The sequence below is a fragment of the Rhinopithecus bieti genome, unplaced genomic scaffold (assembly GCF_001698545.2).
Source record: "Rhinopithecus bieti isolate Rb0 unplaced genomic scaffold, ASM169854v2 scaffold_12928, whole genome shotgun sequence".
NCBI classification, from domain to species: domain Eukaryota; kingdom Metazoa; phylum Chordata; class Mammalia; order Primates; family Cercopithecidae; genus Rhinopithecus; species Rhinopithecus bieti.
Genome location: NW_016807614.1, coordinates 1,092,068 through 1,119,248, shown reverse-complemented (window position 1 = coordinate 1,119,248; position 27,181 = coordinate 1,092,068). Strand labels below are relative to the sequence as shown.

The window sequence follows — 27,181 nt, the reverse complement described above, 5'->3', positions numbered from 1 at the left end:
TAATAACAATAATATAAAATTAAATTAAAAATCAAAATTAAAAAAAGAAGAGCAGGGGGAATCCTTGAGAGAAAAAACAATGCACCCTCTTTGGTATTCCATGAAAGCAGTTAGATGCTTATACTGAGGGGAATACATCATCCTTACCAGATTGTTTTCAAGCAAGAAGCTGGGCTGACATTGACCTCACTTACCTACTAAAGTAAAGTTGCTCTCCAAAAGCTCCCTATGAGTGTTAAACCAGGCCTGTGCAAGGCGACTGTTTTTATTCTTCCCAATGATGTAATTCATGATATAAGCAAGCAGACCAGTCACCATCAAAATTTCTAGATAATAACTCTCCCAGCTGTTCTGGAGGTGTGCAGGAACCTAAAAAAGCAAAATCATTCCATTAAATGTTAGCTGAGACTGAATGGAGTCTACCTCATGGAAGGAAGAATGAGAAAATCCATAAACAGAAGGGATACTTTAGATATCTGTCATTGGACATAGTTATACTTTGAAAAATAGGTCCATTTTACTTTTCTAGGCTAGCTTTATAAAAGATTCTTTAAGGAAATATAAGGACAATCAACTGGGATGAAAAGCTGGAAAGCCCTTTGTATTACACTTGGTCCTTAATCCCCCAAATAAATTCAATGTACTGTACGTCATCAAGGAATAAATTTTACTTATTCATTGATAAGTAAAACTAGAAGTGCTAGAATGATAAACAGGGGTTGCTTCTGTAGGTGGTGATTTTTATCAGAACAACTGATGTCAAGCTCTTTCTTAGTTCCCACTATTGCATTAATACCAGTTATACATCATTAATTCTATTTCTGGGATTAATGACAAGACATTTTGTTGTTTAGTTGGGAATTCAGAATCCTGGATACCTACATCAACAATTGTTATTGGGTCTTTATTTTTGCTAGAAGAAGTATCTGGTTTGTCTTCATAACCTTCAAATTCTTCATCATCATATGGTTCACTCTCCGTATCTCCCTCCTACAAAAATGAGGCATCATCTGTTTTCCTCTACAAATGTCACCAGCAACTGTGTCTCATTTTGTTGGCAACATTTGTTGAGGAAAACAGAACGTGTAAGCAGCAAGCATAGAACACAGATGTTACATGTTTTTAACAAAACAATTGGGTACAAATTTCAGCTTAAAATGAGAAAGTTCTGGAGACCTAATGTACAGCATGGTGACTACAGTTAATAATAATATATTACAGACTTGAAGTCTACTAAGAGAATAGATCTTAAGTAATCTCAACACACACACACACACACACACACACACACACACACACACGGAGACAACTATGTTAATTAGCTTGATTGTGGTAAGCACTTCACATTGCATGTATAGGTATACCAAAACTCTATGTTGTGCACCTTAAATATATACAATTTTTGTCAGTTATATCTCAATAAAGATGGGGGGCACCCAAAACACCAAAATGATGACTCCCCATGCTTTTGATGGCAAAGTTCTTTCTCTCTTTCTCTCTTTTGATAAGGTCTTGCTCTGTCACCTAGGCTGAAGTGCAGTGGCTCGATCTCAGCTCACTGCAACTTTTAACTCCCAGGTTCCAGTGTTTCTTCTGGCTCAGCCTCCCAAGTAGCTGGCATTACAGGCACGCACCACCACGCCCAGCTAATTTTTGTATTTTTAGTAGAGACAGGGTTTCACCATGTTGGCCAGGCTGCTCTCAAACTCCTGATCTCAGGTGATCTGCCCGCCTCGGCCTCCCAAAGTGCTGGGATTACAGGCATGAGCCACCATGCCTAGCCAATTCTAAAGTTCTAAATAATACAATTCTCATCCACAAACAGTATCTATTCTCTAACCCCTCCTCCAGTTGGGGTTTCAATAGAAGAACACAATTCATTCTGTTAATGTAAAAGGTGGAAACTTACCACAAAACATTTAAAAGAGTTCTACCTAGTGAATGAAAATGAAGATTCCAGACAGTAAAGGTCTCCTGAGCCTGAGTATTAATTTTTTTTTTTTTGAGACAGAGTATCGCTCTGTCACCCAGGCTGGAGTGCAGTGGCACGATCTCGGCTCACTGCAAGCTGTGCCTCCTGGGTTCATGCCATTCTCCTGCCTCAGCCTCCCCAGTAGCTGGGACTATAGGTGCCCACCACTATGCCCAGCTGATTTTTTTGTATTTTTAGTAGAGATGGGGTTTCACCGTGTTAGCCAGGATGGTCTTGATCTCCTGGTCTCGTGATCCGCCCGCCTCAGCCTCCCAAAGTGCTGGGATTACAGGCGTGAGCCACTGCATCTGGCCATGAGGATTAATTTTAAAGTTTGGGAAAAGTGCTAGTTACAAATTTTTCCAAGAAAGCAATAAAAAGAACCTCACCTGGGTATCTGCATCTTCAAAATCTCCTTCTTGGTTTTCATCCTGCCCTTCCAACTCCACAGTGGTCTCATCTTCATCATCTTCAGTGGTTATGACCCGTTGAGGAGATTCAGTAACAGAGTCTTCCATGACATCCTCAAATTCAGCGAAGTCATTATCATCGTACTCTACTATGTCCTCCTCATCCTCAAAATCATCAAACTTGGCTTCAGAGACACTCCCAAACACCAGAAGGACAACACAGAAAGTGTGGAAGGCTTTCATTGCACCTTGAGAAAAAAAGCTTAAAAAAAAAAAGAGAACCCCAAAATGGATTGCCATTCTATACATACTGATCAGATTTTATAAACAGTAAAAATCTATAAACCTCTCCTACTTTTCTCTTATTCAGTACTATTAGATTCAGATCACATTATATAAAGAACAACTATTAGATTCAGATCACATTATATAAAGAACAACTCAAGAGGCTTGGGTTCTCGTCTGGATCCTGGCACTAGATATCTGTAAAATCTTCAACAAATCATCAAGTCATTTATTTAATTTCTTTTTTTTTTTTTTTTTTTGAGATGAAGTTTTGCTCCTGTCACCCAGGCTGGAGCACAATGGTGTGATCTCAGCTCACTGCAACCTCTGCCTTCTGGGTTCAATCGATTCTCCTGCCTCAGCCTCCTGAGTAGCTGGGATTATAGGTACGCACCACCACACCAGGCTAACTTTTATATTTTTAGTAGAGATGGGGTTTCACCATGTTGGCCAGGCTGGTTGTGAACTCCTGGGTGATCCACCTGCTGTGGCCTCCCAAAGTGCTGGGATTACAGGTGTGAGCCACTGCGCCCAGCCCAAGTCATTTAATTTCTTTAGGTTGGGTTTTCTAAAACTCTCTGTCCACTGACATAGAGTATTCAATAAGCATTTTTTGAGGGCCTATTAAAAAGTTTTCTATAGAAAATGAGAAGGAGGTAAAAATGAAGGAGTAAGATGTAGCTATTTATCTGTTAGTGGTAACAAGAATAATCCATGAATAAAAAGGCCATTCACCCTTAGATTGATTTGTATTCATGCATGAACAAATTATCATAAGAGCAAACACTTAAATCACTACGTGCTAGACACTGTTCTAAAGACTTTACAAAAAGCAACTAATTTAATCCTCATAAGAACGCTCTTAGGAAAGCTGCAATATTAACATCCCCATTTCACTGATAAGGAAAATGGGGCAGAGAGATGTTGAGTAGTACAACTACCAAGTGACAAAGAGCTGTGATTTGATCCCGGAGTTTTGCCTCCAGAATCCATGCTATGAACCACTTCTCAGGCTGCTTCTCAAATGTAGGTAGGTGGCTGTGCTTTCATATAACTTGCTTAGAAGCAGTAATTTTTTGCTAACCAATTGTTCCTAGTGTTTATGATGGAATTCAATATATCGTTTTATCGCTTTTTGAAGAACATTAAGTTTTCTAATATATGAAAAAAGCTTCTGTATTAACAAATATAATGATATCATATATGTGACAAAATATGTGCCCAATTATATGAAAACACAGAGGACAATGTAACCATTTTACCAAATAGGTAAGGCTTCACAAAAGAAAGAGGGGAGACCATTTGAGCTGAAATTTGAAAAGTATATTTCAACCATCAAACCCATTTAGGCTGTATTTCCGGTCCTGTCCCTCATCTAAACACCAGTCCTATGTCATAACTCACTTAACCTTGAAGATATATCTGTTTTGATGTCCTACAAACTTTTCGTGTATCTAGTAAGATAGTAAATATTTAGGCTTTATGGGGTACATACTGGTCTCTGCTGCATATTCTTCTTTTTATTTTTTATTTATTTATTTATTTTGAGATGGAGTCTCGCTCTGTCGCCCAGGTTGGAGTGCCGTGGCCGGATCTCAGCTCACTGCAAACTCCGCCTCCTGGGTTCACGCCATTCTCCTGCCTCAGCCTCCAGAGTAGCTGGGACTACAGGCGCCCGCCACCTCGTCTGGCTAGTTTTTTTGTATTTTTTAGTAGAGACAGGGTTTCACTGTGTTAGCCAGGATGGTCTCGATCTCCTGACCTCGTGATCCGCCCGTCTCGGCCTCCCAAAGTGCTGGGATTACAGGCTTGAGCCACCGCACCCGGCCTATTCTTCTTTTTTAAAAAAAAACTTTAAAAAAATATAAAGACCATTCTTACTTCACAGGCCTCCCCTCAGGCTGACCCTATCCCTGACTATAGTCATCTCAAAATCATCAGTTATCTGAATTTCTCTATTTGTATATTAATATCAATCACATTTTTCCAGTCTTGCTTGTTGAAAAGAACAAGATATCTAATGTTTTGCCTTCTTTTTCCTTTGAAATCTATCAGCCATCAAATCCTGGTGTTTCCTTCTTTGATTCCCACAGCCACTACAATCCAAGTTACCCCCACCTGCTGAAGAGCCACCATATTATTCTAAATGGTATTGTCTTAATGATCTCCCCACTCCCTACTTTTCCTCCCCAAAAACCACCAGCATCTTTCTAAAAGAGAACTTTTGTTACATATAAGGATTCAATAATCATCAAAGGCTAACCAATTATTGCAAAAGTAATATAAAAACTCCTTTGGCATTCACTGCTTTTCACAATGATCCTACTGTAATTAAATGTACCTTCACTAAAGCATATCGCCACAGTAGATACTATGCCAAGATAAAGCACAATTCCCGAATTGAAAATAAATTTGCACAGGAATTCAGTTTCAAGGACATGTGCTACAATATGATTTATGATGGTGAAATTTGGTTAAACTCTTTGATTAAACTATGGATGTATAAAAACCAAAGCTACTGTTGTCCATTAAAAATTGTTACACAGGGTGGTGGCTCTCCCCTGTAATCCCAGCACTGTGGGAGATTGGGGAGAGTGGATTGCTTGAGCACAGGAGTTGGAGACCAGCCTTGGCAACATGACAAAAACCCACCCCTACAAACAAAATAGAAAAATTAGCTGGGTTTGGTGGCATGTGCCTGTAGTCCCAGCTACTCGAGGAATGAGGTGAGAAAATCGCTTGAGCTCTCAAGGCGGAGGCTGCAGTGAACTGTCATCATGCTAATGCATTCCAGCCTGGGTAACAGTGAAACGTGCCTCAAAACAAAACACAAATAACAAAAGAAAAACCTCAAAGTAATTAAAAAAAAAATTTGTTACACAGCCTGGGCAACATAGTGAGACTTCTTCACTACAAAAAAAATGTTTTAAATTAGCCAAGTCTCACGCTCATTCCTATAATCCCAGCAGTTTGGGAGGCCGAGGTAGGCAGATCACTTGAGGTCAGGAGTTAGAGACGAGCCTGGCCAACATGGTAAAACCCTGCCTCTACTAAAAATACTTCAAAAATTAGCCAGCGTGGTAGCGCACACCTGTAATCCCAACTATTTGGGAGGTTGATGAGAATCACTTGAACCTGGGAGGCAGAGGTTGCTGTGAGCTGAGATCGCACCACTGCACTCTAGCCCGGGTGACATAGGGAGACTCTGTCTCAAAAATAAATAAATAAATTAGTCAAGTCTGGTGGTATGCACCTGTAGTCCAGCTATTCTAGTGGCTGAGGTGGGAGAATCACCTGAGCCCAGGAGGTTGAGGCTTCAGTGAGCCATGACTGCACCACTGCACTACAACCTGGGCAACAGAGCAAGGCCCTGTCTAAAAGAAAAAAAAAAAAATGTTACAAATGAAGGTGAAACCCAGATTCTTTTAGAAGCAAATGCACATAAAGAAAAAGGTTTGGCTGGGTGTGATGACTCACACCTATAATCCCAGCACTTTCGGAGGCCAAGGTGGGCAGATCACCTGAGGTCAGGAGTTTGAGGCCAGCCTGACCAACATGGTGAAAACTCATCTCTACCAAAAATACAAAAATTAGCCGGGCATGGTGGCAGGCGCCTGTAATCCCGGCTACTTGGGAGACTGAGGCAGGAGGATCGCTTGAATCAGGAGGTGGAGGTTGTAGTGAGCCAAGGCAGTGCCATTGCAGTCCAGCCTGGGCAACAAGAGTGAAACTCCATCTCAAAAAAAAAAAAAAAAAAAAAAAAAAAAAAAGAAAACAAAACAAAACAAAAAAGTTTAACAGGGGTGTCCAATTTTTTGGTTTCCCTGAGCCACATGGGAAGAAGAGTAATTGTCTTGGGCCACACATAAAACACCCTAACACTAATAATAGCCGATAAGCTAAAAAATTTCTCATAATGTTTTAACAAAGTTTGCAAATTTGTGTTAGGCCACTTTCAAAGCTGTACTGGGTCACATGCGGCCTGCAGGCCATGAGTTGGACAAGTTTGGTTTAGAAAAACATACATTTACACACAAATAGTAGTTAGCTTATATAGTAGAATTGTGGGTATTTTGTCTTTATTTTTCTTCATATTTTACTTCTTTTTTGGAGGCAGAGTCTCGCTCTGTAGCCCAGGTTGGAGTCTAGTGGTGTGATCTTGGGTCACTGCAACCTCTCTCTCCTGGGTTCAAGCGATTCTTCTGTCTCAGCCTCCTGAGTAGCTGGGATTATAGGTACCCACCACTATGCCCAGCTAATTTTTTTGTAGTTTAAGTAGAGATGGGGTTTCACCATGTTGGCCAGGCTGGTCTCGAACTCCTGACCTCAGGTGATTTGCCTGCCTCGGCCTCCCAAAGTGCTGGGATTACAGGGATGAGCCACTGTGCTCAGCCTAATTTTTTTTTTTTTTCTGTAGTGTACTTTTGTCACTCGAGAAGAGGCATTGCAGACTGAGGAACAGGTGTGGCATGGAGGCCTGAAATGGCATATTTTAGGAGCCTGGTATGATAGAGCATTGGGTTTGTAGACTCAAGTGGGAGAAAGAAGGCTGGAAAGGCCCTCAGGGGCCAGGTCATGATGAAATCATTACTGGCAACTGCTGGGAAGTGGTAAGGATGGAAGCCATAATGCAGTGAGTTGAGTACTAACAGAGGTGAGAGTATGGCAAAGGGAAATATGTACTACTCTTTGAAGGTGCTCTGGGACGGAGAGTATTTCTAAATCTCATTTACAGCACTGAAACTTCTTAAAGAAATCAGTTTAATATCAAAGGTTATTGTCCAATGCCTTGCAATCCATGGATGCTCAAGAAATTAAATGCAATTAAATGCTCTTAAAGGCTGGGCGCAGTGGCTCACACCTATAATCCCAGCACTTTGGGAGGCCAATACGGGCAGATCACTGGAGGTCAGGAGTTCGAGACCAGCCTGGCCAACATGGTGAAATCCCATCTTGACTAAAAATACCAAAAAATTAGCTGGGCATGGTGGTGCACACCTGTAATCCCAGTTACTTGGGAGGCTGAGGCAGGAAAATTGCTTAAACTCCGAAGGCAGAGATTGCAGTGAGCCGAGATCACGCCACTGCACTCCAGTCTGGGTGACACAGCGAGACTCTGTCTCCAAAAAAAAAAGAAAGAAATTAAATGTTCTTAGAATTAAAGAATTAAAGTTCACAAAATTTGAAAGGTACAAAAGATTTTGAGAAATGCCATAAAGGTTAGGTCAACAGGACAGTAGGCCCTATCCACGGGTTCCACATCTGTGGGTTCAACCAACCACAGATTGAACATATTTGGAGGGAAGAACAATTTAAAAAAATACAATTAAATTAGGTATTATAAGTAATCTAGAGATAATTAAAGTATACGGTAGGAGATGCATAGGTTATATGTAAATACTACACCATTTTATATAAGGGACTTGAGTATCCATGGATTTTGGTATTCTCAAGGGATCCTGGAACCAATCCCCCACAGATATCCAGGGAGGACTAAACATCCTTTCTATACTAGTTGATCCTTCAGGTTAGTATCAAGGGACATTCTATGGAAAAGCATGCCACTTTGTCAATGCCAACCTCAAAGAGGTTTGGGATGTGTCTCTAAACATCCCTAGCTTCCTTTAACCATCTTTAGTTACTAATGAATGTTTTAAAACTCTGGAATGTATATTTTCCACTTCCACCAGACCTAAGGGTCTTCAGTCCTCTAAATTACTACCTGTTAAAGTTTCTCTTCTACTTTTTCTAGAATTTCCCTCTAGTTCTCATGTTGTAATATTTGGTCAAAAGTGGAAGAAATATGGAAAAAGAGAACACACTTTGGTGGAATTAGAATTTGTTTAAAATGTCAGCTGTAGGCTGGGCATGGTGGTCCACGCCTGTAATCCCAGCACTTTGGGAGGCTGAGGTGGGTGGATCATTTGAGGTCAGGAGCTCGAGACCAGCTTGGCCAACATAGTGAAACCCCACCTCTACTAAAAATATGAAAATTAGCTGGGTGTGGTGGCAGACACCTGTAATCCCAGCTACTCGGGAGGCTGAGGCAGGAGAATCGCTTGAACCCGAGAGATGGAGGTTGTAATGAGCCAAGATTGCACCACTGCACTCCAGCCTGGGCAACAGGGCGAGGCTCTGTCTCAAAAAAATAAATAAATAATAAAAGAAAATGTCAGTTCTACCATTTACCAGCAATATGACCTTAGCCTAATTACTTAAAATTCCCTGTTCTCCACATACAAAAAAGGGATACCATTTGCCACTTGCCTCTTAGGGCTGCAGTGGGTATTACAGGAGATATGTAGGAAGTTTTAATACACTGCCTGGCACATATAAGGCTCTCAGTAAATATTAGTTCCTGTTTCTTTCTTTCACGGTGCATGATGAACACCCTTTAAGTTAAAATACTTCATCGTCAGTGTTTTCCTTTTCTTTTCTTTTTTTCGACGGAGTCTCGCTCTGTCGCCCAGGCTGGAGTGCAGTGGCACCATCTCGGCTCACTGCAAGCTCCGCCTCCCGGGTTCACGCCATTCTCTGCCTCAGCCTCCCAAGTAGCTGGGACTACAGGCGCCCACCACCACGTCCGGCTAATTTTTTTGTATTTTTAGTTGAGACGGGGTTTCACTGTGTTAGCCAGGATGGTCTCGATCTCCTGACCTCGTCGTGATCCGCTCGCCTCGGCCTCCCAAAGTGCAGGAATTACAGCCGTGAGTCACAGCGCCCGGCCTCCTTTTCAAATCCTACTCTTAAAACTTTTTTTTCAAATATAAGTAACTAAAAGTTAACACCGGAACAGTCAACTCGATTAACAGCCTACCAAAAGATCTGATCATTTCAAATCGAATTTCCACTTAGAATATTCACACCATGGGCCGGGCGCGGTGGCTCAAGCCTGTAATCCCAGCACTTTGGGAGGCCGAGACGGGCGGATCACGAGGTCAGGAGATCGAGACCATCCTGGCTAACACGGTGAAACCCCGTCTCTACTAAAAAATACAAAAAACTAGCCGGGCGAGGTGGCGGGCGCCTGTAGTCCCAGCTACTCGGGAGGCTGAGGCAGGAGAATGGCGTAAACTCAGGAGGCAGAGCTTGCAGTGAGCTGAGATCCGGCCACTGCACTCCAGCCCGGGCGACAGAGCGAGACTCCGTCTCAAAAAAAAAAAAAAAAAAAAAGAATATTCACACCATAGAAACACTTCTGAGATAACTCAGCACTACAATGGAGATCCTTCAAGGTTATTTAGGTCACAATCATCCAAGACATTTTTACCTTGGCCTTCCCCCTTAGAAGTCTCTGCTGCACCTGTTAACTCAGTTCTCAAATGCACAAGTTCTTGCCAGGCCACCCAGCCTCTATGACTCCTGAAGCAAGCAACACAGGACCAAGGAAAATTCACACAAGCACTGACAAGTCTGGTTTGATTATTTTCTGCAAGCTCATCCAATAGTTCCTCAGCGACTGAGTCCAGACTTGAGGGAAGAGGACTGAGTGAGGCCATTATTCCTTGTTGTCATTTTAGATTAGGCCTGACAACGGCCAGAACGAGTATTCTGGAAATCATGCAGACTTTCCTCTGTCTCCTTATACGTGTTGGATACAAACACGTTTCATGCTAGAAACCTCCAGAGGAGACTGGCCACAGAGGTTTTTGCTTCTACTAAACCCCCTCGCCTAGTTTCTCCCCACCCAAGAGAATCAATACATCCTAATGTCATCCTGCGGCACACACTGTACATTTCCTCTAACTCTGCCCTTCTGGCTATCATTTGCTCACAGCTCCGTGGGAAAGTTCCCCTAAACCATTACAATTATCTCAACCGGACCAGGCTACAGGCCAAGCAACTCGGAGTCACCGCTCGGCCTGGCCCGGCCCCGCCGACAAGCGCGTCCTGGCCCGCTCCTTACCTGTGGCCAAGGCCGAAACCCGGCCCAGCGCCCTGCGTCCGCCACCCCTGCCCCGCCTGCCTCTCGGCCTGGCCGCAGCCTCCGCGATCGCAGCTGTTTTACTGCCCTGGATGCCTCTAGGACACAGCCAGAACCATAGCTCAGTCACGCCGCCCCTCTCTTCACTTAGCCTCCGCCGTCTGTTACGTAGAATGCGAGCGGCGCGTCAGCGCCTGCGCGCAGTGTGCGGGGCGGGACGCAACACCAGGGACAGCGCGAGACCTCCCTCTTCCCCGCCTAGCTGAGGCGAGGTGTGGCTTCTGGGAAAATTACATAATCCCCGCCCCTGGGCCGGAACTGCCCTCGCCTATACCAATCCTCCTCCGTAGGGTTCCGTCAAGTTGACGTCACACGGAACCGGTGCTCCGGAAGCTAAAGGTGGCCATGCTGTGCGGGACCACGTGGCCAAAGGCAAGAGTGTAGCTGTAGTAGTATTTGCAACGGACCAGAGTTTAAATGATAGGCATGTTCATGTAAATGTGGTTTCTGCCCAACCCGTTTTCTCTTGGGATTTTTTGACCAGCCCCCTGACGCCACTTTTTCTTCATTCCCAGACCCACTTTCTAGACGGGTCATGAACTCTGTCCACCCAACTAGCAGTTTCCTGTTAGAGTATCTGAGGAGCCTGTGAGGCGTTCTGGAGCTTTGAGGTCAGGCGCCTTCCGGGAGTCGTAGCCCCGGCCCCGCCCTTCGGCCCGCGCACTCCTCACTGCGCATGTCGGATTTTTGTTCCCCTCCCCCCTTCAGCAACGGGCCGTGAGGCGGTGGCGGCGGCGGCGGTGGCGGCGAAGGGGGCGGAGAGGAAGGAGCGCAGCGGGACCTGGCTGGGACAGCGCGTACTTTGGGCCGCGGGATTCTCTCCGTGCCGGCGGTGGTAGCAGCTGCGGCTGCAGCCATAGCAGCAGGTTTGTGCGTGGGGGTTTTGGACGCAGGGCCGCTAGTCCTTGGGGGCACTGGAGGCAACTGCTGGGCCTAGCGAGGGCGGAGGAACCACGGCCTCGCTTTAACAAAGAGTCGGCAGAGCCTCGGGGCACCGGCGGCCGGGGTGCTGGGAAGGGGTGGGAGTGCGGGCAGAGGCCTCGAGGGTTCCTTCCTAGCCGCGTCGCCCTCCCACAGCTCCCGCTTCCCTCGCAAGTCTTACCGAGGCCCAGTTGGCGGCTTTCCGGAGGCGGCGCCCGCTCGCCTAGGAAAGGGATTTGCAGGGTGCCGGGCTCCGAGGCAGGGATAGCGCGGGGAGAATTCTGGCCCAAGGAGGCAGCGCTTGGGAGATGCAGGCTTCCGAATTTGGGGTCCTGATAGGCAAAAGCTGCCAAATGAGAGGAGTGAAAAGATATAAGCGATGATCTTTGTGCAGCCTTGAGTAGGTCGATTATTAGCATCACTGTAGTCACACAAACTTTTTTGCGGCCTACTGGAAAGCCTGTCTGATGTGAATAAATAATTTATGTGGAGTTGCAAACATATGCATCAGAAACATAGGAGAAGCTCTCGAGAGTTTTGGGGAATTGAATATAATAATAGGAGTGTTGCCTACACTCCTATAGGCAGTTATCCAATTTCCTGTATATTCTTTTTGTGAATGATGTTTCTATGTCTGTCCTCCCTCATATACACACCCAGGACTTCCTAAAAGGCAGGGACTATGTCTTAAGTCACTTTGCAGGGCCTGGCTCAGTTCTGGCACATAGGAGGTGAGCAGTGAGTGTTTCGTACAAAAATTAACATTTAGACTTTGACAGCTGGGAAAAGAAAATGTGTCTTTTTGTACCTGGAAGAGGCATTTACACAATGCCTAATGTACAGTTTATTCATTCAAGGGATATTTTTATTGGTGCCTATTCTCTAGCGCCGTTCTAGGTGATAGGGATAGGTGTTAGACCCCTGCCTTTGTGAAACTTAACTTTCTAGTAGCGCAAGGAGAGGCAAACAAATACATAAATTATACTGAATGTTAGAAGATGATCAGTACCTTAGGAAAAAGAAAGCCGGAAAGGGGGTTGGGGAGGTGTTGTTGGAATTTGCAATAAAGTGGTCAGGGAAGTCCGTTCAGACAAGCTTATGTTTAAGCGGACTAGAAGGAGGAGTGAGCCTATGTTTATCTGGGGAAAGGAACGTTCCAAGCTAGAGAGTAACAAATATAAAGGCCTTGAGAAGGACAAAACTGGCCCGTTAAGAGTGTGAAGACCAGTGCGTTTGGAGCACTGTGAGCTGAGGGAGTATTAGGAGATAAGGTCTGGGAAGAATTGGGGGAAGGGAGTGAGCGGAACAACCACAGCCTTTTAGGCTGTTACTTAGGAAGGATCTGAGGGTTTCGATCAGAGGAATGATAATATCCGATTTATATTGTAATAATTTAATATAAGAGAGGAGTGCAGTTATTTAAATTTGTTTTGTTGCATTGATAGTCATATAATCATCAGCTCTTAGTTGCTTTAAGCTGACGAGAAGGGATGCTTCTAAAATAACCATAACCTAGCATTTACTTACATTTGGTTTAGAAGAATGTGATTACGTTCTTGAGTTTTTATATGGATTCTCATTAAAGAACTGACCTGTATATAGTGTGTGAGATACTCTCAAGGTATTATGTAGAGTAGATGCTAATCACTGTCACTAGAACTCTTTCTTCCACCTCCAAAAATGCAAGTGATACAGTAATGTGGTTTATATAATCAGTTGTTTTTAGTCCACTATATTTAAAGTCATTTAGATCATATCTTATTTTCCACCATTGCCAAAAACACAAACTAGCTAAATCGTCTTCCTTTATAAGCGTGTTCCACATTTATTCTCACTTCCTAGCCTTCGCTAGTTCAGTCTTTCTCCCTAGAATGTCATCCTCTGCACGTCTCCACCCAGCTTGCATCTTTCTGTGCCTAGCCTGGCTTCTGGCTCTTTTATGACGCTTACCCCTGCTTGTTAGCTCATGGTGATCTCTGACATCTTCAGTGTTATTGTGACACTTATGTGTGAAATACCTGAGTTGAAAGAAGTCTGATAGTCTCAATTTACCGATGAAGAAATTGGGTCTTCAGAAATAATAATATAATGAAAAACAAGATGGCAGCTGACATATTGAACAAGTACATTTTGTGTATGAACTTAATTTTCACACCAACCCTTGAGATAGGTGATAGTCTCATCTTCTTTTTTTTTTTTTTTTTTTTTTAAGATAGTGTTTGGCTCTGTTGCTCAGGCTGGTCTCAAACTCCTGGGCTCAAGTAATCCACCTGCCTCAGCCTCCCAAAGTACTGGGATTACAGGCATGAGCCACCACACACAGCCTCTCACCATTTTATAGAGGAGGAAACTGAACCCAGAGAAGCTAAGTAACTTCCCTGAGGTTCATATCAAGTTAGTAGCAAAGATAGTTTACACACAGCCTGTGCTACTTTACTATTCTGTTAAGATTTCCTATGAAACCACCACATTTTATTTATGTTTTAGAGATAGTGTCTTGCTGTGTTGCCCAGGTTGGAGTGTAGTGGTCCAGTCAGCTCACTGTAACCTGGAACTCCTGGGTTCAAGCAATCCTCTTGCCTCAGCCTCCTGAGCAGCTAGGACTACAGGCGTGTGCCACCAAGCCTGACTAACTTTTATAATTTTTTTGTAAAGACAGGGTTTTGCTGTGTTGGCCAGGCTGGTCTGAAACAGCTGGCCATAAGTGATCCTCCCACTTCAGCCTCCCAAAGGGCGAGGATTACAGGTGTGAGCCACCTTACCCAGCCAGCCATAGGATTTAGTGCCTAGAACCATACCAAATAGGACTTCATCCCATCTTGACTATTTCTTCTGAGCCTAGTTGTAGATCTCCTTTAGTCTTTTACATATTGAATAAATGAATATCTAATATTGAAAACGTAAGAGAAAAGTGAATAAGCCTGTTTATTCAGCCATGAATCCTATAATATGGAGTTGGACTGGAAAGGGAGTTGAGGAAGGAGATGCCATTTCTTCTTTTTTTTTTTTTTTCCGAGATGGAGTCTCACTCTGTCGCCCAGGCTAGGGTGCAGTGGCGCGAGATCTCGGCTCACTGCAAGCTCCGCCTCACGGGTTCAAGTGATTCTCCTGCCTCAGCCTCCCCAGTAGCTGGAACTACAGGTGCTGCCACCACGCCCGGCTAATTTTTTTGTATTTTTAGTAGAGTCGGGGTTTCACCACGTTAGCCAGGATGGTCTCAATCTCCTGACCTCATGATCTGCCCGTCTCGACCTCCCAAAGTGCTGGGATTACAGGCATGAGTCACCGTGCCTGGCCAGGAGATGCCATTTCTTTGGGGAAATCATATTCATGTCTTTAGGCGTTTGTATTTGAGATGTGCTTTGTAGGACAGGACTTTGTATGTACTTATAGTTTATAGGAAAGAGATTTGATGGGGAGAGGATCCAGGTAGAAGGAAGAGGATTCACTAGAATGCTTGTTTTCTTGGAAAACTGAATACTTGTGGAGAGACCCTGGGAAATATAAATGGTAAAGTAGTTTGATGCCACAATGAAGGGTCTCATTCCAGCATGATTAACTGTGGAGAGCTATGGAACTGAGAAGAGTGACATAGTCAGAAATGTGTGTTCTGGAAGAACCTGGAAAGGGTTTTCTATAAGCATCTGAATACTGACCTCCCTTCTGTGAGACTTTTTCTAGTTCCACAGTGTTAACACACACTATGCTACTCTACCAAAGGATGTAAAATTTGCTTTTCTCTTTTCACTGTGTGTCTCACTATTACTCCATCATTTTATGCTTTACTACACAGAATCGTTTCTCGTAGACTATGAAAGATTTGCTGGTTTTAGATGAAGCATCTGGATGTACATCACCATTACTTTTCCAATAAAACAGACATTCTTGGGACAGTAGTCGGGGGAGTATTACCTGTCAAATGTCATTCGTCTCAGGGAGGCCTTGCCTGACTTAAGTCTGTAATAGCTTGCCTCTTACCCTCTTGCTTGCTTTTCATAGCACTTTTGCTACCTGGAATTACAAGATTTAGTTTTTCTTTCTCCTGGGCCAGACTGTAAACTCTGAATGTGACTGTGTCTGATTCCATTATGGTATCCTTAGCACCTTAGAGCAGTTACTGGCACAAAGTAGGCACTCAGTATATTTTGACTTGGTGATCACTCTGGTAGTGCTGTGGGAGTTTGATAATGGAAAGATTTTTTTTTTTTTTTTGAGACAGGGTCTTGCTCTTATTGCCCAGGCTGGAGTGCAGTGATGCGATCATGACTCACTGCAGCCTCCGTGTCCTGGGTTCAAGCAATTCTCCTGCCTCAGCCTCCTGAGTAACTGGAACTACAGGTGCGTGCCACCACGCCTGGCTAATTTTTGTGTTTTTAGTAGAGACGGGATTTCACCATGTTGGCCAGGATGGTCTTGATCTCCTGACCTTGTGATCCGTCTGTCTCGGCCTCCCAATAATCAGAAAGTTTTTTTAGGAAATAATTGCAATAGTGGAGGCGGAGATAGAAAGGCGGGTATGCATGAGGGATGTCCCTTATAGTACTAGGTACATAACAAAATCATCAGTGGTTATTGATCAGTATAAAACAATGGATGTTATTACTAAGAACCAACTTAGGGTTGTTCTTTTTTAAGCAAATACTCAGTGAACTTTGTTTATGGCTCTATTATGCAGCTAATTCTTTTCAAATTAGGTATTTCAAAGGGATTCTTTTTTAAATTTTATTTTTTGGCACCCCAGCAGGAAATGAAGAAATATTTTTTAAGAGAAAAAATACAAAAATACAGTTGAATTTTCCCAAGTATTTTTTTGTTTGTTTGTTTTTTGTTTTGTTTTGTTTTTTGAGATGCAGTCTCACTCTGTCACCCAGAGTGAGTCTCACTCTGTCACCCACTGGAGTACAGTGGTGCGATCTTGGCTCACTGCAACCTCCACCTCCTGGGTTCAAGTGATACTCTTGCCTCAGCCTCCCAAGTAACTGGGATTACAGGCGCCCACCACCACGCCCAGCTAATTTTTGTGTTTTTAGTAGAGATGGGGTTTCACCATGTTGGTCAGGCTGGTCTCGAACTCCTGTGTGTTTGTATTTTAGAGACTGAAGCCTATACAGCCTATTGCTCCCTCATAATTTGTTTAAAATAACCTAAAAATACATGTGCTCATTTCATGGTTTTATTTTTTTTATAGTAAAAGACATGTCAGCAGCATTGTACTTAATGTCCATTATTATTAATTATCTTCCAGAGAGGGTCTGGCTCTGTCGCCCAGACTGGAGTGCAGTGGCATGATCTCGGCTCACTGCAACCTCTGCCTCCTGGGTTCAGACCATCCTCCCACCTCAACCTCCCGAGTAGCTGGGACTACTGGTGCACACCACCATACCTGGGTAATTTTTGTATTTTTTGTAGAAACCAAGTTTTGCATTGTTGTCCAGGCTGATCTCAAACTCCTAAGCTGAAGCCATCCTCCTGCCTTGGCTTCCCAAAGTGCTGGGATTGCAGTTGTGAGCCACTGTGCCCACCTCATTTTGTTCTTTTGCTACTATAACCACCATCTAGCCACAGAACACTTTCCATCTTGTAAAACTGAAATTCTGTACCCATTAAACAATAACACCCTATTCTCCCCTCCTCCCAGCCCCTGGCAACCACTCTTCTACTCGTGTGTCTGAGTTCGACTATTCTAGGTATCTCTTTTTTTTTCTTTTTTATTTTCTTTGTAGAGATGGGGTCTCGCTGTGTTGCCCAGGCTGATCTCAAACTGGCCTCAAGCCATCCTCCTGCTTCCCAAAGTACTGGGAATATAGGCGTAAGCCACTGCACTTGATTGAGTCTTTTATTTTTTTAGTAACCAAGTAGAAATTTGGGTGGCTATCTTTTGCTTCTTCTATCAGCTGTACTCCCACAAACCTCTGTGATTGTCAAGGTTCAGTAGCCATAACACTACATGGTTTAATAGTAGGAAAAACTGCCTGGCACAGTGGCTCACGCCTGTAATCTCAGCACTTTGGGAGGCCGAAGCTGGCAGATCACCAGAGGTTGGGAGTTTGAGACCAGCCTGACCAACATGGAGAAACCCCATCTGTACTAAAAATACAAAATTAACCAGGCATGGTGGCACATGCCTGTAATCCCAGCTACTTGGGAGGCTGAGGCAGGAGAATCACTTGAACCCGGGAGTCGGAGGTTGCGGTGAGCCAGGATTACGCCATTGCACTCCAGCCTGGGCAACAAGAGCGAAACTCTGTCTCAAAAAAAAAAAAGTAGGAAAAACTGCTCTCAAGAGACTAAGTAATGATACATTGAGGATGATCTGGCTTAGATTTAATCAGGAAGGGTGGATAGCTAGATGACAAGGTTTGTAGTAATAAAAGATGGTTTTCACAAATACTGGGATGAATTTTGGAGAGCCTGAATACATGATATTTATTCATACAGCAAAAGTTTTTGAGTACTATACAGACACCAAGGATATAGTGCTGGACAAATTGAGCAAAGTCCATGCCTTCATGGAGCTAACATTCTACTCAGGGTATATAGAAAGCACAGTTGCTTGGTCTTCCTAGAGTCAGTAATTGAGGGGAAATGGGCTGTGTGTTCTAGATGAGCTAGGGAAAGGATTGCTTTTGCACCTTGCTAAGTCTGAGAGCCGTTAAGCAACTATCACCTGCCCAAGGTCTCACTGCCTGCCTGTTTGTGGCAGGAGTTGATTTGCTGCTTTTGTAATATGAACCTTTTGATTATTTGGTAGGGCTGATTTATATTCATACTTATTATTTTCACTCCTCTCCAGTTTTGGGGGAAGAGTGAATTACTTCTGTTAAAAGTTTTGATTGTGTCTGGTCTTCTCTGGAAATCCTATGATTTTTTTTCTGTCATCTTGCATCTTCAGTTTTCAGATTTTACTGGTTTTCCCCTTTAGCATATGAACATACATATATTTCTTTAAAAACTAAAATTTCTGTAGTTAATGCTTCACTTTCTCCTTCCTTTCATTGATAAACAACCTACAAAGTACTTTTGACTCCTCTTGACCTAGTCTTCATCTTCTACCACTTACTTGCCAGTCAGGTACTCCTCAGCCCTGTCCCTACTGCTCCATTGAAACTGCTTTCACCGATGACTCTTGGTTGCATATACAACAGAAGCATTTTCGTTCTTTTTGTTTTGTTTTTTTGAGACAGTCTTGCACTCTTGCCCAGGTTGGAGTACAGTGGCACGATCTGGGCTCACTGCAAGCTCCGCCTCCTGGGTTCACGCCATTCTCCTGCCTCAGGCTCCGGAGTAGTTGGGACTACAGGCGCCCGCCACCATGTCCAGCTAATTTTTTGTATTTTTAGTAGAGACGAGATTTCACCATGTTGGCCAGGATGGTCTCAATCTCCTGACCTCGTGATCCGCCCGCCTCGGCCTCCCCAAAGTGATGGGATTACAGGTGTGAGCCACTGTGCTAGCGCATTTTAGTTCTTAACTTACCTGACTTCTCTTTAGTTTTCTGCCTATAGAGCTTCTCTCTCCTCACCCGTGCTCCTCCTTGTCTCCCCTTCCTTCCTTCCCTCTCTTCTCTTTTTTCCCTTCCCCCATCCCTGTTCCATCTGAAGTTTCTATGTAAGCTTCTCTTTTCCTAAATAGTGATATACATTAAGAATTGTCTTACCGGGCTGGGCGGGGTGGCTCACGCTTGAATCCTAGCACTTTGGGATGCTGAGACGGGCGGATCATGAGGCCAGGAGATCGAGACCATTCTGGCTAACACAGTGAACCCAGGAGGCAGAGCTTGCAGTGAGCCGAGATCGTGCTACTGCGCTCCAGCCTGGGCAACGGAGCGAGACTCCGTCCCAAAAAAAAAAAAAAGAATTGTCTTACCAGCTGGGCGCAGTGGATCACGAGGTCAGGACTTCAAGACCAGCCTGGCCAACATGGTGAAACCTGTCTCTACTAAAAGTACAAAAATTAGCCGGGCATGGTGGTGTGTGCCTATAATCCCAGCTACTCGGGAGACTGAGGCAGGAGAATTGCTTGAACCCGGGAGACGGAGGTTGCAGTGAGCCAAGATCATGCCATTGCCCTTCAGCTCTGGGCAACAGAGCAAGACTCCATCTTGGGAAGAAAAGAAAGAATTGTCCTAACCTCTTTTCTCACTCTGCATCGTCTCTCTGCTAGCTTATTTACATCAGTAACCTCAAATACAAATGGCTTACATCAAATCTGTAGCTCCACTCCAGACCCCTCTCCGCAGTTCCTGACCCTACTTGGCATCTCTACTTAGCTCTCTCATAGGTACTGAACTCCCTTCTACCTGGTTTTGTAAGCCTTCCTCTTTTAGCTTTCCATCTCCATTAGTGGCTCCACAATTCACCAATCTTTAAAGCCAGAAACTTCTGAAGTTATTCTAAACTCTTCTTCCTTAGCTTCCACACCAATTACTGATCACACAATCCTAATGGATCTTTCCTCAGATGTCTAAATAAATAACTCAGATCCATCCCCCATTTCTCCTTTCTCACAGGTGCTTTCTTAGTTCAGAATTTTGTTGCTTTATACCTGCATTGCTGCAACAGCCTCCTAACTACTTTCCTTGCCTCTACCATGAGTATCTCTCATTCTGTCTTTCAAAAACACTGATCTGAAAATTCCTCTTCTGTGTAAAATTAACAATTTCTTGTAGCTGGTAGAATACAGTTTTGTATGGTACGTCGTTAGCATAGCCTTCTAAGCTATTCATCTTGGCCCTGCCTGTCTTTCTGAACATGTGTCCTGAAAATTTCCCAAATGTCCTACTGAACTCTAGCTGCACTGAACTACTTCCTGTTCTCTGTCGTAGCACGTAACAGATCCTTCCATCTAAAATGCCCTTCTTTAATGCTTCTTTGATCTAATGCCTCTTGAGATTTCAAAATTTAACATATCATCTCTCAGAACACTTCTATGCCTTTGCTCCCACTCATGGACCACCAGTGAATGCACTCTGTGTAGTACGTCTGTTAGAATGCATCATGTTGTTTTCAGCTGCCTCAGACTACACTGTCTACTCCTTGAGAACAGGGACTGTATCTTTCATGTATGAATGCCTAGTACTTCGTATACTGTCTGACCTTCTCAGCAACCTTTCAGTAAACAGTTGAAAGTTTTCCGGCTAGGAGATTGTGTGATTCTTAAAATCCACCTGAATGTAAAATGTCTTTACACTATCCTTTCGTTGTCTGCCTTCTTATCCTTATGGCTCATTAGCTCCTTGTTATACGTTGTATACACTAGGAAAAATGAGATTAAACTTGAACCCATCATTTTTGTTGCTTGGGAACAGCTCTTGGAAAGATAGGCTTATAGATTAGTTTAAAGATAGGCTTATAGATTAGTTTAAAAATGTCAGATGCTAAAATTCCCTTCCTTGTAAAGATTCTTACTAAAGTTCATTGCACTGGAATTATGTTGATTCCCTGATTGAAGGAATCCCCTTACGGGATTCCTAAAGAAAGCAGGAGATGGAGTTCAAGTAAACTAGTGCTTACTAAATACATACCGTAGTCATTCTCACTGTTAGAGAAGGAGGTCCAAAATGAGTAAAGACAGTTTCTATCTGGAGTTAAGGGTCTAAGTGGAGATTGACGTGGTGTAATTCAAGTTTAATACTAAGCAGGCTGGGCGCTGTGGCTCACGCCTGTAATCCCAACACTTTGGGAGGCCAAGGTGGGTGGATTGATTGAGGTCAGGAGTTCAAGACCATCCTGGCTAACATAACGAAACCCCATCTCTGCTAAAAATACAAAAAATTAGCTGAGCCTGGTGGCACACGCCTGTAATCCCAGCTACTCGGGAGGCTGAGACAAGAGAATCACTTGAACCAAGGAGGCAGAGGTTGCAGTGAGCCAAGATTGTACCCCTGCACTCCAGCCTGGGTGACAGAGTGAAACTCTGTCTCCCAAAAAACAGACCAAAAAAACCCTTAATACTAAGCAAACAACTAAGTGCTGGGTATAATAGCAGTTGAACAAAACCTATAAAGTGTATGTAGACAAGGGGCATAGAACAGTGTGTTTCTGATCTCTTCAACAATGTTACTATAATAAACAGCTTTTGGAATTTTTTTCCACCCTGGCTTTAAAGCTAGTGGAAATTAAAATTAAACATTTTAATTTTTCTTACTAATGGTAAACAAAATAAAAATCAAATAACTGCTGTTAAACATTGTGATAAACAGCCTGTCAGCTATCTCTGTATATGTAACTCATGGTTTTTACATAAATTAAATCATACTACCCACCTTGTTTTATGCTCTTATTTTACTCAATGTGTAATGGATACTTTTTCATAAATGTAAGTAGTAATTAAAATGTTTAGGCCAGGCAAGGTGGTGTGGGTCATGTCTGTTAATTTCAGCACTTTGGGAGACTGAGGTAGGAGGACTGCTTCAGGCCAGGATTTCGAGACCAGCCTAGGCAACATAGTGAGACCACAAAAAATTAAAATAAAAACCCAGGCATGGTGGCTCATGTTGTAGTCCCAGCTAGTCAGGAGGCTGAGGTGGGAGGATCCCTTGAGCCCAGGAGTTCATGGCTGCAGTGAGCTGCAATCAGACCACTGTACTGCATCCTGGGTGACAGCAAGAACTTGTCACACAAAAAAAATTTTTTTAAACTCAGAATGCATTTTCCTTTGAGCAATTGCATTTTAAAACTTGTTCCTGAGGAAATAATTGAAGGTATACACAAAGATGTAGCTATAATGATGTGTTTTGTAACATTATGTTACTAGTATTACACTGTAAAGTAGTGAAGAAATAGATATCTATTGACAATATCACAGTATATCGTTAGGTGAAGAAATCAGTAACTAAAATAGTATGTATAGTATGGTTTCAATTTTTAATTTGTGTGTGTGTACATACACACATATGCATAGAAGTAGCAAAAAACAGAACAAAACTACATATCTGGGAGAGGAAATTTCAGGTAATTTTAAATTTTGTTCTTTTTTGCTTTCTACTTTTCTGTAAAACTTAGGTAAATTGTATCATTAAAAAGGGTTTTTGGGGGCCGGGTGAAGGGACTCATGCCTGTAATCCCAGCACTTGGGGAGGCTGAGGCGGGTATATCACTTGAGGCCAGGAGTTCCAGACCAGGCTGGCCAGCATAGCGAAACCCCATCTCTACTAAAAATATAAAATATTAGCTGGACGTGGTGGTGCACACTTGTAATCCCAGCTACCCAGGAGGCTGAGGCATGAGAATCACTAGAACCCAGGAGACAGAGGTTGCAGTGAGCCGAGATCGGGCCACTGCACTCCAGCCTGGGCGACAGATTGAGACTGTCTCAAAAAACAAAAAAAATGTTTTTTGGGCCAGGTACAGTGGCTCATGCTTGTAATCCCAGCACTTAGGGAGGCAGAGGCGAGAGGGGGTCTTGAGGCTAGGAGTTTGAGACCAGCCTGGGCAACATCACAAGACCCTGTTCCTTTAAAAAAAAAAAAAGAAAAAGGTTTTTGGAGCCAAGACTAATGTAAGGTATTGTTTGTAAAGTGATTTTATCAATACACAAGAAATTTCTTTGTAATTCCTAACCACAGGCTAACTGAATACTTCAGGCAACATGTCAGTGAATCATAGTTTCTTCCTGGATAGTGTTTTTATTGGGCATTTGTTCAATAAATACATGGTTCATAGTACCTTTCCTTCAGGCATGAATACATAGATACTGTCTACAAATAACTGATCTTTTAAGTTTTGATTCCTTGATTCTTCCAGATGTGATTACCAGAGGATAACCTCTAGTTTTTGGGGAGTCTTGGCTGATAGCACCTCAGTCTTTCATATAAGGATGAAGATATTCAGTCTTTTTATATCTCCAATGACCTAGCACATATCAGATTCCCCAAAATATTTTTTTATGAGTACTTTTGTCAGCTTAATAAGATGTTAATTAGCAGGAAAATCTTTTTGGAGGGGATAATATTAAATACTGCATTCCGGTTTACATTGAGTCCCCAATAAAATTAAAACAATTCCTTCAGTGTTTTAGAAAATATAATCATTTGTTGAGGCTAGCATGGTGTATCTGAAATACAATGTCAACGTTTGTGGTTTTGTTTTGTTTTGTTTTTTTAAGAGACAGGATTTCACTGTGTTGCCCAGGCTGGAATACAGTGGCTATTCACAGGCAGGATCATAGCACACTGTAACCTTGAACTCCTGGGCTCAAGCAGTTTCCCTGCCTCAGCTTCCTGAATAGCTGGGCTGGAAATGAATCTCTCTTAACGAGATGGATGGGATTTTCTTTTCTTTTCTTTCTTAATATAAAAAGAGACAGTCTCTTTCTGTCACCCAGGCTTCAGTGCAGTGGCGTGATCATAGCTCAGTGTAATCTGGAACTCCTGGGTTCAAGTAGTCCTCCTGCCTAAGCCTCCCAAGTAGTTGGCATTATTGGCCTGGGCCACTCTCCTGACTACAATGTTATAGTTTTAATTGAGAAGCTAAAGTTTAAAATAAAATTTTAGGTGGAGGTTGGAAGAGACAGACAACTCAGTGGGGCTATACACCTATACACTTTTTTTTCCTTTTCTTTTCTTTTCTTTTTTTTTTTTTGAGACGCTGTCGCCCGTGCTGCAGTGCAGTGGAGCGATCTCAACTCACTGCAACCTCCGCTTCTTGGATTCAAGTGATTCTTCTGCCTCAGCCTCCCAAGTAGCTGGGACCACAGGCGTGTGCCACCACGCCTGGCCATTTTTTGTATTTTTAGTAGAGAAGGGGTTTCACCATATTGGCCAGGCTGGTCTCCAACTCCTGACCTCATGATCCACCTGCCTTGGCCTCCCAAAGGATTACAGGCGTGACCAACTGCGCCTGGCCCTTGGGGCTATACACTTTTTAAAGTTAAATTTATATTTGTGTATCTTATTCCTTACAGGTCAGTCATTGGCACCATGAACTGGAATAAAGGTGGTCCTGGCACTAAGCGAGGATTTGGCTTTGGAGGTTTCGCCATCAGTGCTGGGAAAAAGGAGGAACCCAAACTCCCACAGCAGTCCCACAGTGCCTTTGGGGCAACCAGCTCTTCTTCTGGATTTGGAAAGTCAGCTCCACCACAGCTTCCTTCTTTCTACAAAATTGGATCTAAGCGGGCCAACTTTGATGAAGAAAATGCGTAAGTGGTAATTCCTGGTAGTGTAGCAAAGTTTGGGCTTCGAGATATTCATTCTATCAGCAGAAATTGAGGCAAAGAAACTGTTTCTCAAATAATAATGACTTCTTAAGTTATGTGTCTTGCTGAATTCCATGGTTCCTAATAAGTTAAATTATCGGGTTTACTCATTTGTAAGGAGTGTAATACCTGTGGGGTTACTTATACCTTTACTCATTCGGTGTTACGTCCTACTGGGCTGTTGCTCAATGTGGTATTAGGAGCCATTGAAACAGGCCAGGCATGGTGGCTCACACCTGTAATCCCAGCACTCTGGGAGGACGAGATAGATGAATCATCTGACGTCACGAGTTCGAGAACAGCCTGGCCAATATGGTAAAACCCTGTCTCTGCTAAAAATACAAAACATTAGCCAGGCGTGGTGGTGCACACCTGTAATCCCATCTACTCAGGAGGAGGCTGAGGCAGGAGAATAGCTTGAACCCGGGAGGCACAGGTTGCGTTGAGCCAAGATGGCGCCATTGGTCTCCAACCTAGGTGACAGAACAAGGAGACTGTCTCTAAGAAAACAACCAACCACAAACCTACTATATGAATGAATATGCATGAGTAATATGTGTATATGTGTATGCTATATATTGACGCATATATATTACGTCGTATAGTATATAGTGTGAATATGCTATTACTACATTAGTGTACATAACAGTTACTATATAAAGGAGTTTGCATAAATATATGTACTATATATTTTAGACAAGGCACAGTGGCTCACGTTTGTAATCCCGGCACTTTGGGAGGCCGAGGTGGGTCTATCACTTGAGGTCAGAAGTTTGAGACCAGCCTGGGCAACATGGTGAAACCCCGTCTCTACTAAAAATACGAAAATTGGTCCAGGCGTGGTGGCTCACGCCTGTAATCCCAGCACTTTGGAAGGCCGAGGCGCGCAGATCGCCTGAGGTCAGGAATTTGAGACCAGCCTGACTAGCATGGCGAAACCCTATCTCTACTAAAAATACAAAAATTAGCTGGGTGTGGTGGCGGTGCGTATAATCCCAGCTACTTGGGAGGCCGAGGCAGGAGAATCACTGGAACCCAGGAAGCAGAGGCTGCAGTGTGAGTTGAGATCATGCCACTGCACTCCAGCCTGGGCGACAGAGCAAGACGCCATCTCAAAAACAAAAAGACCACAAAAATTAACTGGGTGTGGTGGCGTGCACCTGTAATGCCAGCTACTTGGGAGGCTGAGGCAGGAGAATTGCTTGAACCTGAATGGCGGAGGTTGCAGTGAGTGCAGAGATCACGCCGCTGCAAATGCAGCCTGGGTGATAGGGCGAGGCTGTCTCAAAAACAATATTAGTCTATATTATTGTTACATATAGTATTACATTAGTGTGTGTATATTTGTGTGTGTGTGTGTGTGTGTGTGTGTGTGTGTGTAGCATAACAGTTTAAGTTTTTAAAATAATTCCTAGGAAGACTTGAAATGCTTTAACTTTTTAAACTGCAGTTATTTATTTGAACTAATATTTGGTTATATTACTATTTGATTTTGAGATAAAGTCTAAACTGGTTTAGTTTATAAAGAGCTGTATTGACATCCTTTTCTGGAATGTTTGTTAAAGAGAAAGTGATACCTTATGCAGCCTTTAAAAATGTCGTTTCTGAATACTTAAGTAGTATCGTAAATTATTTTGGATTGAGCATGTACTTTCTTTTTTTTCCTCGTTTTTTGAGACAGAGTCTCGCTCTGTCGCCCAGGCTGGAGTGTCGTGGCAGAATCTCAGCTCACTACAATCCCCACCTCCTGGGTTCAAGCAATTCTCCTGCCTCAGCCTCCCAAGTAGCTGGGATTACAGGCATGTGCCACCATGCCTGGCTAATTTTGTATTTTTAGTAGACACAGGGTTTCACCATGTTGGCTAGGCTGGTCTCAAACTCCTGACGTCGAGTAATCCACCTGTCTTGGCCTCCCAAAGTGCTGGGATTAGAGGTGTGAGCCACCACACCTGGCCTAAGCATTTATTTTCAATTCTGGAAGTTTTCTGTTGGTCCCCAGAAAATAGCCCAGAATTTCTGAGGTTTTTGGTCTTTAGAAGAATATCTCAAGTTTTTATTAAGGGTTATAAAGAATAAACTGAATTTCTAATGTTTCATTAAGTTTCCTTTTGGCTGTGCGCCATGGCTCTCGCCTGTAATCTCAGCACTTTGGAGGCTGAGGCGGGCAGATCACGTAAGATAAGGGGTTCAAGACCAGCCTGGCCAACATTGTGAAACCCCTGTCTCTACTAAAAATACAAACATTAGCCAGGCATGGTGGCAGGTGCCTGTGATCCCAGCTACTAGGGAGGGCGAGGCAGGAGAATCGCTTGAACCCAGAAGGTGGAGGGTGCAGGGAGCCGAGATTATGCCATTGCACTCCAGCGTGGGCGACAAGCAAAACTTTATCTCTTTTTTTTTTTTTTTTTTTTC

General features: G+C 43.3%; 2 protein-coding genes across 2 annotated transcripts in view; one reads left to right on the top strand and one right to left on the bottom strand.

The window, feature by feature from the left end:
- Positions 1-10,930, bottom strand: part of CCDC47 (coiled-coil domain containing 47) — a 29,681-nt gene extending 18,751 nt beyond the window's left edge. Inside the window, exons 1-4 of the mRNA XM_017882899.1 lie at positions 10,574-10,930; positions 2,362-2,644; positions 883-990; positions 195-369 (exon numbers count right to left, since the gene is read on the bottom strand). Coding sequence (XP_017738388.1) covers positions 195-369; positions 883-990; positions 2,362-2,625 — 547 coding nt within the window. The 5' untranslated portion in view covers positions 2,626-2,644; positions 10,574-10,930. The remainder of the gene's footprint in view (positions 1-194; positions 370-882; positions 991-2,361; positions 2,645-10,573) is intronic.
- A 410-nt stretch (positions 10,931-11,340) lies between these two features.
- Positions 11,341-27,181, top strand: part of DDX42 (DEAD-box helicase 42) — a 46,050-nt gene continuing 30,209 nt past the window's right edge. The window contains exons 1-2 of the mRNA XM_017882889.1: positions 11,341-11,517; positions 24,476-24,712. Of these exons, the coding sequence (XP_017738378.1) occupies positions 24,492-24,712 (221 nt within the window). The 5' untranslated portion in view covers positions 11,341-11,517; positions 24,476-24,491. The remainder of the gene's footprint in view (positions 11,518-24,475; positions 24,713-27,181) is intronic.